The 13,642-nt window shown below is 41.2% G+C and overlaps 1 protein-coding gene across 3 annotated transcripts in view; it reads right to left on the bottom strand.

Annotated features, from left to right (window-relative positions):
• The window catches only part of LOC121328181 (P protein-like), a 115,505-nt gene that overhangs the window by 64,273 nt on the left and 37,590 nt on the right, over nucleotides 1-13,642 (bottom strand). For all 3 annotated transcript variants that reach the window (XM_041272741.1, XM_041272743.1, XM_041272742.1), the window contains exons 8-9: nucleotides 11,506-11,588; nucleotides 9,554-9,707 (exon numbers count right to left, since the gene is read on the bottom strand). In XM_041272741.1, the coding sequence (XP_041128675.1) occupies nucleotides 9,554-9,707; nucleotides 11,506-11,588 (237 nt within the window). The remainder of the gene's footprint in view (nucleotides 1-9,553; nucleotides 9,708-11,505; nucleotides 11,589-13,642) is intronic.

Raw genomic sequence — 13,642 nt, 5'->3', positions numbered from 1 at the left:
TTATAAATGGATAGTGGTAGTGGATCAAGCAGCCTGCTAAACGCACTGAAGGAATAGGCAGTCTAGAATACCATACATATCAGCCTGTTTTCAAATAATTACTGAATGTATACAAGCCTATAATAAAATGTACAATCTAAATCCTTTTATTGATTCCCCTAGTTATGCCACTGAAACTCATTTGAAGTATTGCAGCTTTCATATTGCATTCATATTTAAGCAATTGGGGATGCTTGTCTGTAACCGTCACTGTTTTTTTTATCCATTCAGTTTGCTTACTACGTATATTGGTATCCCTGAATAGTCTGATATTCATTGCCCATTGATCATTAATGTAGGTATTAATAAATTGCAAAATAGATCATTTCACCCTCTTCAAAAATAGGAGAATAACTTCAATAAGCAATTGACCACCAAATGTAGTGGCACCCCAAATTCTACCAATTAGCTACCTAAGAGACTATGATAACCCTAAAGAGACTAAGATAACCCAATGAGACTAAGATAACCCTATGGAGACTAAGATAACCCAATGAGACCATACCCTATGAAACTATGATAACCTTACGAGTCTATGATAACCCAATGCTGAACAACTGCACAGATATTTGTTCATATATTTCTGCCGGTACAAGTATAGCATTCAATGTGATACCAGTCTGGACAGTCACCACTGAACAAACCCACCCTTGCTGGATAAAATGAACACATATCCACCCAGTCAGTGCTTAGACCAGGTGACAAGCTCTAACATAGGTCTTGCTGTACTGAAAACACAGTGAGAGGTCACCATCTCAATTAGCACTCTGGAAAGGTTCCAAACATGTATCTAAACTAAACCCACTTTTGAGAGTTTTTAGTGGGCTATCTGTTTAACAGCATCCCTTTCTGGCTCCATCGTGAGTTACTGTTAGCCCTTATTTAGTTCAATGTTATCTAGCAGGTCCAATAAAAGAGACACATCAGCCAACTTTCTTTCCAGAGGCCACATTCTGTCTCCTTAATGTCTGTATTCACTGTTATATAACCACGTTTAGTCCTTGGAGAAATACTGCTCTTAAAAATGAAATATTGAAGGCTAGGCTGAACATGTCAATTCAATTACTAATGACACAAAACTTTAACAAAAAAATGAAGGAATCAGGCTGCCCACCAGGTATGTACAGTAAAAAGATTTTTTAAAATGAAATTAAAAATAAAAAGCACATGCAGGGTACTAGCTTGAAGAGAGTCCAACATTTCCTGTATTCTGTGAAAATGTAAAGCATATTAAACATTAAAACTAGCAAGCTGAAAAAATAAATATTTAACTATATTAAAAAAGAGATCCTCACTAATGCCCAATTAATAGACCCGAATTTCAAGTACTATACCCCTTGCAGCTATGTGCTCTACTCTACTGGACACAAGATTATGGTATCCAACCACAACAAACTAAATCTGAATTTCCATAGCTCAACAAGACTGCAAAACAGCAAAAAAAATGGTAAGGGAAGACATAGAAAAACAAAAAAAAAGGAAATGAAAATTACATTTCAACTAAAAAGTAAAACTGCCCTAAACCTGGACAAAATGAATGATGCAGTACAAAGCCCGGAAACAGAGGGATTTGAATTTCAGCCGATGAAGAGCTATGTTGTTCAAAGTGGCTTAAAAACCTGATGGAATAACAAAAAAAAGACGAAAAAATAGCCACTGATGTGGTGTAAGAATGACCAAAAAGAATGAAGCTCTGGGAAAGAAAGTCCTTGGGTGTGAAAGGGTAGGGCACAGCATTGCATTGAAAGAAAGTCCTTGGGTGTGAAAGGGTAGGGCACAGCATTGCATTGAAAGAAAGTCCTTGGGTGTGAAAGGGTAGGGCACAGCATTGCACTGAAAGAAAGTCCTTGGGTGTGAAAGGGTAGGGCACAGCATTGCACTGAAAGAAAGTCCTTGGGTGTGAAAGGGTAGGGCACAGCATTGCACTGAAAGAAAGTCCTTGGGTGTGAAAGGGTAGGGCACAGCATTGCACTGAAAGAAAGTCCTTGGGTGTGAAAGGGTAGGGCACAGCATTGCACTGAATGACTTTAGGTTCTGCTGCAAGTGCAAACCATGAAACAGATTGAGTGGAACAAGGGCACAGTCTCACAATGACTCTCACACATAAACCAATATCACTCTGTAAACATGTCCATTCACACTTTTTATTCTATTCATTCAAAGCCACTCGCAGTGGACATCTGTCCTGGGCTGGATGTCTTCTGTCTCTTTACTATACAGGTAATAAAGCCAAGCCTGGAGTAACAATATGCAGGGCACACAGCAGCACCATCAAGTGCTCAGCCTGAGGACACGGATATCCTTCGAAAGTGTGTGCTGCATATACTAAACACTTAGAACTGAACCCTTAAACTGACAGGGCCACTGGAGTCTGATAGAATAGCTAAATAAGAACATAAGAAAGTTTACAAACGAGAGGAGGCCATTCGGCCCATCTTGCTCGTTTGGTTGTTAGTAGCTTATTGATCCCAAAATCTCATCAAGCAGCTTCTTGAAGGATCCCAGGGTGTCGGCTTCAACAACATTACTGGGGAGTTGATTCCAGACCCTCACAATTCTCTGTGTAAAAAAGTGTCTCCTATTTTCTGTTCTGAATGCCCCTTTTTCTAAACTCCATTTGTGACCCCTGGTCCTTGTTTCTTTTTTCAGGCTGAAAAAGTCCCTTGGGTCGACACTGTCAATACCTTTTAGAATTTTGAATGCTTGAATTAGGTCGCCACGTAGTCTTCTTTGTTCAAGACTGAACAGATTCAATTCTTTTAGCCTGTCTGCATATGACATGCCTTTTAAGCCCGGAATAATTCTGGTCGCTCTTCTTTGCACTCTTTCTAGAGCAGCAATATCTTTTTTATAGCGAGGTGACCAGAACTGCACACAATATTCAAGATGAGGTCTTACAAGTGCATTGTACAGTTTTAACATTACTTCCCTTGATTTAAATTCAACACTTTTCACAATGTATCCGAGTATCTTGTTAGCCTTTTTTATAGCTTCCCCACATTGCCTAGATGAAGACATTTCTGAGTCAACAAAAAACTCCTAGGTCTTTTTCATAGATTCCTTCTCCAATTTCAATATCTCCCATATGATATTTATAATGTACATTTTTATTTCCTGCGTGCAGTACCTTACACTTTTCTCTATTAAATGTCATTTGCCATGTGTCTGCCCAGTTCTGAATCTTGTCTAGATCATTTTGAATGACCTTTGCTGCTGCAACAGTGTTTGCCACTCCTCCTACTTTTGTGTCGTCTGCAAATTTAACAAGTTTGCTTACTATACCAGAATCTAAATCATTAATGTAGATTAGGAATAGCAGAGGACCTAATACTGATCCCTGTGGTACACCGCTGGTTACCACACTCCATTCTGAGGTTTTTCCTCTAATCAGTACTTTCTGTTTTCTACATGTTAACCACTCCCTAATCCATGTACATGTGTTTCCTTGAATCCCAACTGCGTTCAGTTTGAGAATTAATCTTTTGTGCGGGACTTTGTCAAAAGCTTTCTGGAAATCTAAATAAACCATGTCATATGCTTTGCAATTATCCATTATCGATGTTGCATCCTCAAAAAAATCAAGCAAGTTAGTTAGGCACGATCTCCCTTTCCTAAAACCATGCTGACTGTCTCCCAGTACCCTGTTACCATATAGGTAATTTTCCATTTTGGATCTTATTATAGTTTCCATAAGTTTGCATATAATAGAAGTCAGGCTTACTGGTCTGTAGTTACCTGGTTCAGTTTTGTTTCCCTTTTTGTGGATCGGTATTACGTTTGCAATTTTCCAGTCTGTCGGTACCACCCCTGTGTCAAGAGACTGCTGCATGATCTTGGTTAGCGGTTTGTAAATTACTTCTTTCATTTCTTTGAGTACTACTGGGAGGATCTCATCCGGCCCAGGGGATTTGTTTATTTTAAGAGCTCCTAGTCCCTTTAACACTTCTGCCTCAGTTATGCTAAAGTTATTTAAAACTGGATAGGAACTGGATGACATGTGGGGCATGTTGTCAGTATCTTCCTTTGTAAAAACTTGTGAAAAGTAATCATTTAACATATTTGCTATTTTTTTTTCTTCCTCTACGATTTTGCCATTTGTATCTCTTAAACATTTAATCTCCTCTTTGAATGTTCTCTTGCTGTTGTAATATTGGAAAAACATTTTGGAATTGGTTTTAGCTCCCTTAGCAATGTTCATTTCTATTTCTCTCTTGGCCTTTCTAACTTCCTTTTTGACTTGCATTTGCAGTTCTGTGTACTCTTTCTGTGTACTTTCTTTTTGGTCCTTTTTTAATGCTCTGTAAAGTGCCTTTTTTCGCTGAATATTTTTTTTAATTGATCTATTAAACCATTTTGGCAATTTAGTTTTACATTTAGATTTGTCTACTTTAGGGATATAATTGTTTTGCGCCTCTAGTACTACGTTTTTGAAGAACAACCATCCTTCTTCTGTGGGTGTTTTCTCTATTTTACTCCAATCTACTTCTGTTAGTCTCTGTTTCATGCCTTCATAGTTTGCTTTTCTAAAATTGTAAACCTTAGCTTTAGTCTTTACTTTTGAGGATTTAAAAAACACTTCAAATGAGACCATGTTGTGGTCTGAGTTTGCCAGTGGTTCTCTGACCTCTGTTTTAGTTATTCTATCTTCGTTATTTGAAAAGACTAAATCAAGGCATGCCTCCCCTCTAGTGGGTGCCTTCACAAATTGTGTTAGGAAGCAGTCATTTGTCATTTCCACCATTTCTATTTCATCCTTCGCGCTACCCACCGGGTTTTCCCATTTTATTTGGGGGAAGTTGAAATCCCCCATTAGTATGGCTTCTCCTTTGCTACACACATTTCTAATGTCATTGTATAACAGATTATTGTGCTCACCGTCTGAATCTGGCGGTCTATAGCATGCTCCTATTATTATGCCTTTTGAATTTTTGTCTGTTATTCTGACCCATATTGATTCGGTTTTATTTTCTTTGTCCAGGTTTAACACCTGGGCTTCAAGACTGTTTCTTATGTATAGCGCTACCCCTCCTCCTCTTCTGTCCTGCCTGTCTTTCCTATACAGTGTATACCCACAAATATTATATTCGTCCCCATCACTCTCAGATAACCACGTTTCTGTAACACCTATCACATCATAGTTACTTGTTAGTGCAGTAGCTTCAAGTTCTAGAATTTTGTTTCTGATACTTCTAGCATTTAGATAAATACATTTAATGGTTGTCTTACCTGAGTTGTTGTCCTTGTTTTGATGCGGTCTCCCTTCTGTTTTTTTGTTGATTTCTCCCCCCTTCCTTTCTAGTTTAAATGCTTCTGAACCTGCTCGAGGATCTTTTCTCCAAGTAGACTAGTTCCCTTGTTATTTAAATGCAGTCCATCCCGTCTATACAGATAGTCCTCGTTGTAGAATGTGGTCCAATGATCAAGATAGGTGAAGCCTTCCCGTGTGCACCACGTCTTCAACCATTGGTTTTGATTTATTATTTCCAGCTGTCCATATGGTCCTTTGCAAGGTGCGGGTAGTATACCAGAAAATACCACAGTTTTGGTTTTCTCTTTTAATTTCCTTCCTAGCTCTCTGAATTTGTTTTGCAGGGATTTTGGTCTGTCTCTTCCAATGTTGTTTGTACCGATGTGGACGACTACTACCGGGTCGTCTCCTGTTCGTTCTAGGAGCCTGTCCACGTTTTCAGTGATGTGCTTGACCGAGGCTCCCGGAAGGCAGCACACTGTTGTAGTAAGGGGGTCCAAACTGCGAATTGAACTTGCTGTGTTTCTCAATATGGAGTCCCCAACAATCATGACCTCCCTTCTTTTTACTGTCTTGTCACCACTGTCAATAGGGTCCTGGATGTTGTTCCTTTCATTCTCTTGTTGTTGGTTCTGCTCATCAAAATTCTGAAGTGACTCAAATCTGTTGGTTGTTTTGATTTCTGGTGGTTGTGTTTGACGAAGTTTCTTTTTTTCCCTGCTTCTGCCTACCTGAACCCAGCTGTTCTGACCTTCTATCTCCCTGGTGGCTTTCAGTCTGTTAGGGGTGATGCAGACTTCCATGAATTGTGGGTGTGCCAGTTCCTCAAGATCTTGTTGCTGTCTCACTTCTTCCAGCTCCATTTCTAGCATACTTACTAGTTTATGCAAATCCTGGATCGCGCGGCACTTTACGCACACTTGGTTTAGCTCCGCTGGGTTTTCTCGGATTTCCCACATCAAGCAGGTGTCACAGATTACTGGCTTGAAGACCATGTTGAGGGTTTTTTTTTTTTTTTAAGTTTAGTTTCTTCTGCAGCCGTCAACCTGCTTTCAAACTGCTTCGAAACTGCTCTGTACTTTTCCACGCTGTACTTCTCCCACTCGCTGTCGCTTCCACTCGCTGTCGCTGGGAAGACTGCCTCGTTTAACTGCGTTGTTCTGCTGTGCTGTCGGCTCCTCCCCTCGCCCGTGTCTCAAAACGGCGCTGAATTTGAATCAGCTGCTCCGAGTTTCAGCTTGTTTGTTATCAGAAAAACACACGCGGCTGCTGCTGTGTTTCCCCAATGTCCTCTGTTTTCTGATTAAAGCAATTCAAGATGCAATTTCTCCTTTCTGCTTCGAAACTGCTCTGTACTTTTCCACGCCTGTACTTCTCCCACTCGCTGTCGCTGGGAAGACTGCCTCGTTTAACTGCGTTGTTCTGCTGTGCTGTCGGCTCCTCCCCTCGCCCGTGTCTCAAAACGGCGCTGAATTTGAATCAGCTGCTCCGAGTTTCAGCTTGTTTGTTATCAGAAAAACACACGCGGCTGTGTTTCCCCAATGTCCTCTGTTTTCTGATTAAAGCAATTCAAGATGCAATTTCTCCTTTCTGCTTCGAAACCGCTCTGTACTTTTCCACGCTGTACTTCTCCCACTCGCTGTCGCTTCCACTCGCTGTCGCTGGGAAGACTGCCTCGTTAAATGCACTTTGGGTTAAATAAGCCAAATAACAATAACCTTCTAGGTTGTTTTCAACTTGTTTTCTACTATTTATTCAGTTTTTTCATTTTTGTAATTAACTGTTTTAGGGTAGTCTCTTCAATGAAAATTCAAAAAGAAGCTTCAATGTTAAACAATGAGGTTTATATACTTGATCTAAAAGGCAGCAAACCTAAATACTGCTACTGTTTAAACCATTTTACCACTTGAACTCTAAGCTTTATCATTAAATACCATTTCACTGCTTAACTAAAATCTCCAAATCACTTTCACAATTCCACAGGAGCTTCTTTTGCTTTACAGTCTCTAATATGCAGAGGAAATGACAAAAATACATTTATATCTCAATCCACTTCAAGTGTCCCTCTTTCAAACCAAGTGTCCCTGCACATAATGTGTAACAGAAAGCCAGCCCTCCTGTGACCCGCTGCTACATTCCCAGCCCCCACACTAAACCCCTGGCAGCCTGCCTGGCACCTAGTACTTAACTAGATTTGAACTCTGGGAAATGAAAACCCACTCCAGCAGGTCAAAGCTTTAAAGGTTTTCCCAGGCAGGCTTCTGATGGCATTAAAGTGAATGCTTTAATCAGGCTGCCTTTGCTTTCTCCCATCACAGTACTTACAAAATAAAAACCTGGACTTTGTATTAAAAAAAAAAATAATGAAACAGCTGCATGGCGTCTTTCTGAAGCTTCGTTTTCAGACTCATTGAACATACAATGAATGTGTGGCATTCTCTCTGGGAATCATTCAAAAAGCCAAAGGATTCTGAGCCTTTTTAGTACACAGTTAGCAATCGAGAATTGAATAACAGATATCCGTGTTCTTTGTTGATTCCGTTTCCTCTTCTGTTATTGGGCTGTTCTGCTGTCACTCAGCAAGCATGTGGGTTGCTAGGACAGGGGGCAGGCAGGATTGGATTGGGATGGTACAGAGCTTTCCTTTAGGACTGTTAAGGAGATTTGGGGTCTGAATAAGGACAAGTAGTATCTATTCTTGATAGCAACAAACAGGCTGTAATGTATGATATGCATATGATGAGAGTGATTTGCATCTGGCTTACAAGCAGTGCTGTATACAGTGTTGTACACTTTAAAGAACAGCTATGGTGCTACTGATTACAAAATGGTACAGATCATAGTTATTCGTGGTGTGGAATTTACAGGAGCAGTTGGCATCAATTCATTTTCTCTTTCTAAGATTGAAAATGCATTACTGGGAAACTGGAGTGCTACCAGCTTTCAGACATGTTTCTAGACCTCTATACAGTAAAAACTATCATACTAACCAATTACACTCCTAAATACTATTATCCCAGGGATTCATTAGATATATAGGAAAAGCAGGAATCCTGTCCTACTACAACTTGATCTGGAACCATCAAATCACGGGTCCCCATGTCAAGCATCTTAAAGGAATGGAAAAAGTCCCTGAATCTACTTAAAAAGGTCAAACATTACTTGACAAACTGGTCAGAAAAACACAGGGTAAAATAACTGAGCTGGAGGTTGACAGGGAGCTATGACAGAGGCAACAGTGTCATCTGGATGACACTGATCAACAACATGCTGAATTAATTTCTCCCAGCTTCTCCTACCACAGTGGAACACCTTTAGAAACTGCAGCACAGCTTCACCTGTCAACAGTGGAACACCTTTAGAAACTGCAGTACAGCTTCACCTACCAACAGTGGAACACCTTTAGAAACTGCAGTACAGCTTCACCTACCAACAGTGGAACACCTTTAGAAACTGCAGCACAGCTTCACCTACCAACAGTGGAACACCTTTAGAAACTGCAGTACAGCTTCACCTACCAACAGTGGAACACCTTTAGAAACTGCAGTACAGCTTCACCTACCAACAGTGGAACACCTTTAGAAACTGCAATACAGCTTCACCTACCAACAGTGGAACACCTTTAGAAACTGCAGCACAGCTTCACCTACCAACAGTGGAACACCTTTAGAAACTGCAGTACAGCTTCACCTACCAACAGTGGAACACCTTTAGAAACTGCAGTACAGCTTCACCTACCAACAGTGGAACACCTTTAGAAACTGCAGTACAGCTTCACCTACCAACAGTGGAACACCTTTAGAAACTGCAATACAGCTTCACCTACCAACAGTGGAACACCTTTAGAAACTGCAGTACAGCTTCACCTACCAACAGTGGAACACCTTTAGAAACTGCAGTACAGCTTCACCTACCAACAGTGGAACACCTTTAGAAACTGCAGTACAGCTTCACCTACCAACAGTGGAACACCTTTAGAAACTGCAGTACAGCTTCACCTACCAACAGTGGAACACCTTTAGAAACTGCAATACAGCTTCACCTACCAACAGTGGAACACCTTTAGAAACTGCAGCACAGCTTCACCTACCAACAGTGGAACACCTTTAGAAACTGCAGTACAGCTTCACCTACCAACAGTGGAACACCTTTAGAAACTGCAGTACAGCTTCACCTACCAACAGTGGAACACCTTTAGAAACTGCAATACAGCTTCACCTACCAACAGTGGAACACCTTTAGAAACTGCAGTACAGCTTCTCTTACCTCAAATATAATCAGAACGTAGACTCCTGCCAGGATGACGGCTGCAATTACAACTTGAGTCTCCACGTTGGCATAGATGGACTGATGAGTCAAACTGAGAGGAACAACTTGACTGTCTTTCAGGAAAGCCTGGATGCCTATAGAGACAGGAACACTGGAAGGATGAGAAGAAAACATAAAATGATTACAGGACCATGTGACAGCAGCAAGCCATCTTATCAATGAAATAGTGGATAGCATTACAATATTCACTGCATTGCATAGTCAGGGGGATATTGAAATGTAACTCTGTGAATAATACAAAACCTTTACACTGATTCCTTCTGCAAGGATGTGTGACTGTGAGAGAGGAGATCTGAGCTGTAAATCTCCCTCCCAAACAGAAAGGGTGCTATGTAATGTGGTAGTATGCTTCCCCATAGACCAGCTCACTTGAAGGTAGACGAAAACCGGAGGTTGGCCAGCTCCACTGTGATCAGCTGCAATACAGGCTGTGATTGGATACACCAGGGTGCCGGGCTGATCGCAGGGAAGAGTTTGGGGCAGTGATTGGACAGACCATGCTGATCACAGGTAGGAGTTTGGGGTAGCGATTGGATAGACCAGGCTGATCACAGGTAGGAGTTTGGGGCAGTGATTGGATAGACCAGGTTGATCACAGGTAAGAGTTTGGGGCAGTGCTTGGATAGACCAGGTTGATCGCAGGTAGGAGTTTGGGGTAGTGATTGGATAGACCAGGCTGATCACAGGTAGGAGTTTGGGGCAGTGATTGGATACACCAGGTTGATTGCAGGGAGGAGTTTGGTAGCACAAAGGGGACGCAGCTACACGAGTACAGCCCCTATGCTGACACGTGATCAGGAAGCCGGAGCTTGTATTTTGTTTTGTGTTTGTGCCGTAGTTGCGTAGAATTGAGAAGCCAGGGAGCTGTAACTGGAGAACCAGCATCAGCAGCCAGAGCAGGACTCGCCACTGCACGGACAGGCCCAGCACAGCACAGCCGGGTTAGGAGACATGGAGCACTTTCAAGTGCACCACTGGAGTACAACCTTGGAGTGCTGTCATGTATTTTTGGGACTGTAACCCGTCGTATACCCGCCGATACCATAGCTGGTAGAGGGGAAGATTTATTGTTTTGGGAGCTTTAAAATAAATATGGATTGTTTTGGAAAGTTGAGTCTGGACATTGACTTTACTCACTACACCACTCGCCACAACAACAGGATTTTACATCAAAGTGCCTAAAATACTTTTAAAATTGTACTACATCTATTTGCATTAGAAACATGATTGCTGGTCCTATTTTCTTTGCTTCTCAGTGCGTTTTTGCGTATAGGGTACATGCACATTTTTCAGGAAGTCTACTATAAGGTACCAGAATGTTATTCCCTGCGTCAGACTTCAGGAATAGGGTACCACAACGTGGCAATGTAAACTTTCCAAAGCTACTGTGTGGAATGGTACAGCTGTGCACTGCTGCAGTCCAAGACTGAACAGGTCAGAAGCATAAACATGTAGGCACAGGCCAGGACTTATTACATTTCCTGGACAGGGGACTGCCGACCCCATTAACCTGGCAAGCATGACAGAATGCTGAAAGTCTTAAATACATTAGTTTGTTTAAGGTAAATGTATTAATGTTATTGAATTCAGTTCATATCAAAAGGAGATATCTGTCAAATGTTCACAATACAGTGTCCCATGTTGAAATATGATTGGCAGTTTTTCTCAGTGCAGATATATCCTCTTTTGGTAACACGGAATAGGAATATGCAATGTATTGTTGTGCTGAGAAACAACTTTGCATAGCCTAACAAAGATAATGTGGAACTGCTCTTCTACGTATACCCAATTCTAAAGCTGCATCCACAGAGCGACGCGAGCGAAGTCGCCGAAGGTCAATACCTGTTCAGACTGAGCAGAGGCACTACATTGTAATGGAGCAGACACACCTGTTCAGCATCTCAAAGGTTCTCATCTTGGTTACTTGCTCCATTCTTTGGGGATGTAATGGAATGGTCCAGTTGTACGTTACCTGCAGTTTTTAAAAGACACGTCAGTTAGCCAAGATCTGTCCAAGCATGTGTCTTGCAATTTCAAATAAATAAATAAATAAATAAACAAATAAAAGTTATAACAGAGAGTGTTTTTTTCAAAGCACAGCACCACACACTTGAATTTCAGATTGTGTCTGGGAGTGCTTTCCTGCAGGATATGCTCTGCACTGTATTCAAGTCCACGCTGTGTAGAGTTGCGTGGTGACAGAACCAATCAAAAGAAAATGGTAGCAAGTGCTGAAACAATTACAAGCTGACACCACACACATTATATCCCAGATCTCTCCATCCTCAGGGCTTACAGTTCATTTTGACCAAGAAATTTAAATAATGTGTCTTTCAGTGGCAATGTAACAATGCCTACCAGTTCTTAACAAAATCGACTAATTGCCTACCCACTCCAGCTCTGTGTAATGGGAATTCAGTCACTTCTGTCAACAGAGAAGTCAATGAAAGACTTCTGAGTTTAACCCTTCATGCACAGCGACCTAATATTGTGACGGATGCATATAGAGGATGCAAAATTCATCTATTTTCAATGTTTCATGCATGAAAGGGTTAATGACATTTGAGTCACTTCATCTAACAAAGACAACACAGGACTTAATAATGTCAGCCATGTGGCTCTAATAAATAACCAACTTATAATTCCCTGTTGAATTTGCAATAAAACTGGTTTGGAAGTTACTTTACACTGAACCCTAATTAATCCTAAATAAACATTTGATAACCATTGCATGCTCCTTATCGTGGAAACTAAACTATACGAGACTAGACCAGGAACTGGCAAAAAATAAACATGGTACGCTAAAGGACAGGTCTGAAAATGTTTAAGAATCATTTCATCTGTCACCAATATGAGCTTGACAAGTTTGTGAAATGTAGTGTGTTATTACTTCATATGAAGTCAAGAGAAAATGTGTTAGTGGATCAGGAATTGGACTTCAATCACTGACACTTCTTATAAAGTGTTACCCATGGCCTCTGAAAGAGGGGCTGACCTGACATGCACACAAGTTCAGCGAGAGGTGGGGATACAAGAGGACAAACAGCAACACATACTGATTCAGCGACATCCAGGTGAGGATCCGCTCGGAGGAAAGGGAATTCCAGTCCAGGTCTTTATTTCAACCAGCTCCCAGATTCATTAAATGAACCTGTTGGCCTGGTTGAAATAAAGACCCGGACTGGAATTCCTCTGGAATTGTGCATGGATCATTTAAAAGAGTAGACATCTTTAAATAATGTGTTAAGAGTTTGTATTTCCCATTGCCTTGTTATGACGTTTTCAATCATTTGTATTCGTACGTATTGCAAGGACTACAATTACGTGTGTTTTTGATGGAGCAGCTACAAGTTCTTCCACCCAAGTTCATAAGCTGCTCGTCAGGACTGGTTCACAGATATATGCATGTGTTTTTTATACTGCAGGAGCCATCGCCATCTAGTGACAGCTCTGTGTACTGTCAGGAACAAAAAAAAAAAAGAAACTTGATGCACAGAAGTTAGGTAGCTCTATGGCTGACAGTTGACTGTACCATCCATCCACTACCATTTACTGCTTAACCCTTTACAGGGTCGCGTTGAGTCAGAGCCTAACCCAGCAGACGCAGGCTGCAAGGCGGGACTATACCTTGAACAGGGTGCCAGTCCATCGCAGGGCACCACACACACTCACAGGGCAATTTAGAAAGACCAAAGCAACCAGAACAGCATGTCTTTGGACTGTGGGAGAAAATCCATGCAGACACAGGGAGAACATGCAAACTCCACAAATCCAGACCCGTAATCGTAGGCCGTAATTGAACCCAGGACCCTGGCGCTGTAAGGCAGCAGCGCTAACCACCATGCCACCGTGCTGCCCTGACTATACCAAAGTCAAAATAAATAAATCAATAAATACATAAAGTAATTACAATGAGAACCACTCAACATATAAATATGGGGAGCACTAAGTGTCTAATTGCTGTGTATTTACATAGTATTACTTAAATACATGTGTACTTACACACGATTACAATGTATTGTTACA

This window comes from Polyodon spathula, chromosome 15, assembly GCF_017654505.1.
Source record: "Polyodon spathula isolate WHYD16114869_AA chromosome 15, ASM1765450v1, whole genome shotgun sequence".
Lineage (NCBI taxonomy): Eukaryota > Metazoa > Chordata > Actinopteri > Acipenseriformes > Polyodontidae > Polyodon > Polyodon spathula.
This window is presented reverse-complemented; position numbering and strand designations above follow the sequence as displayed.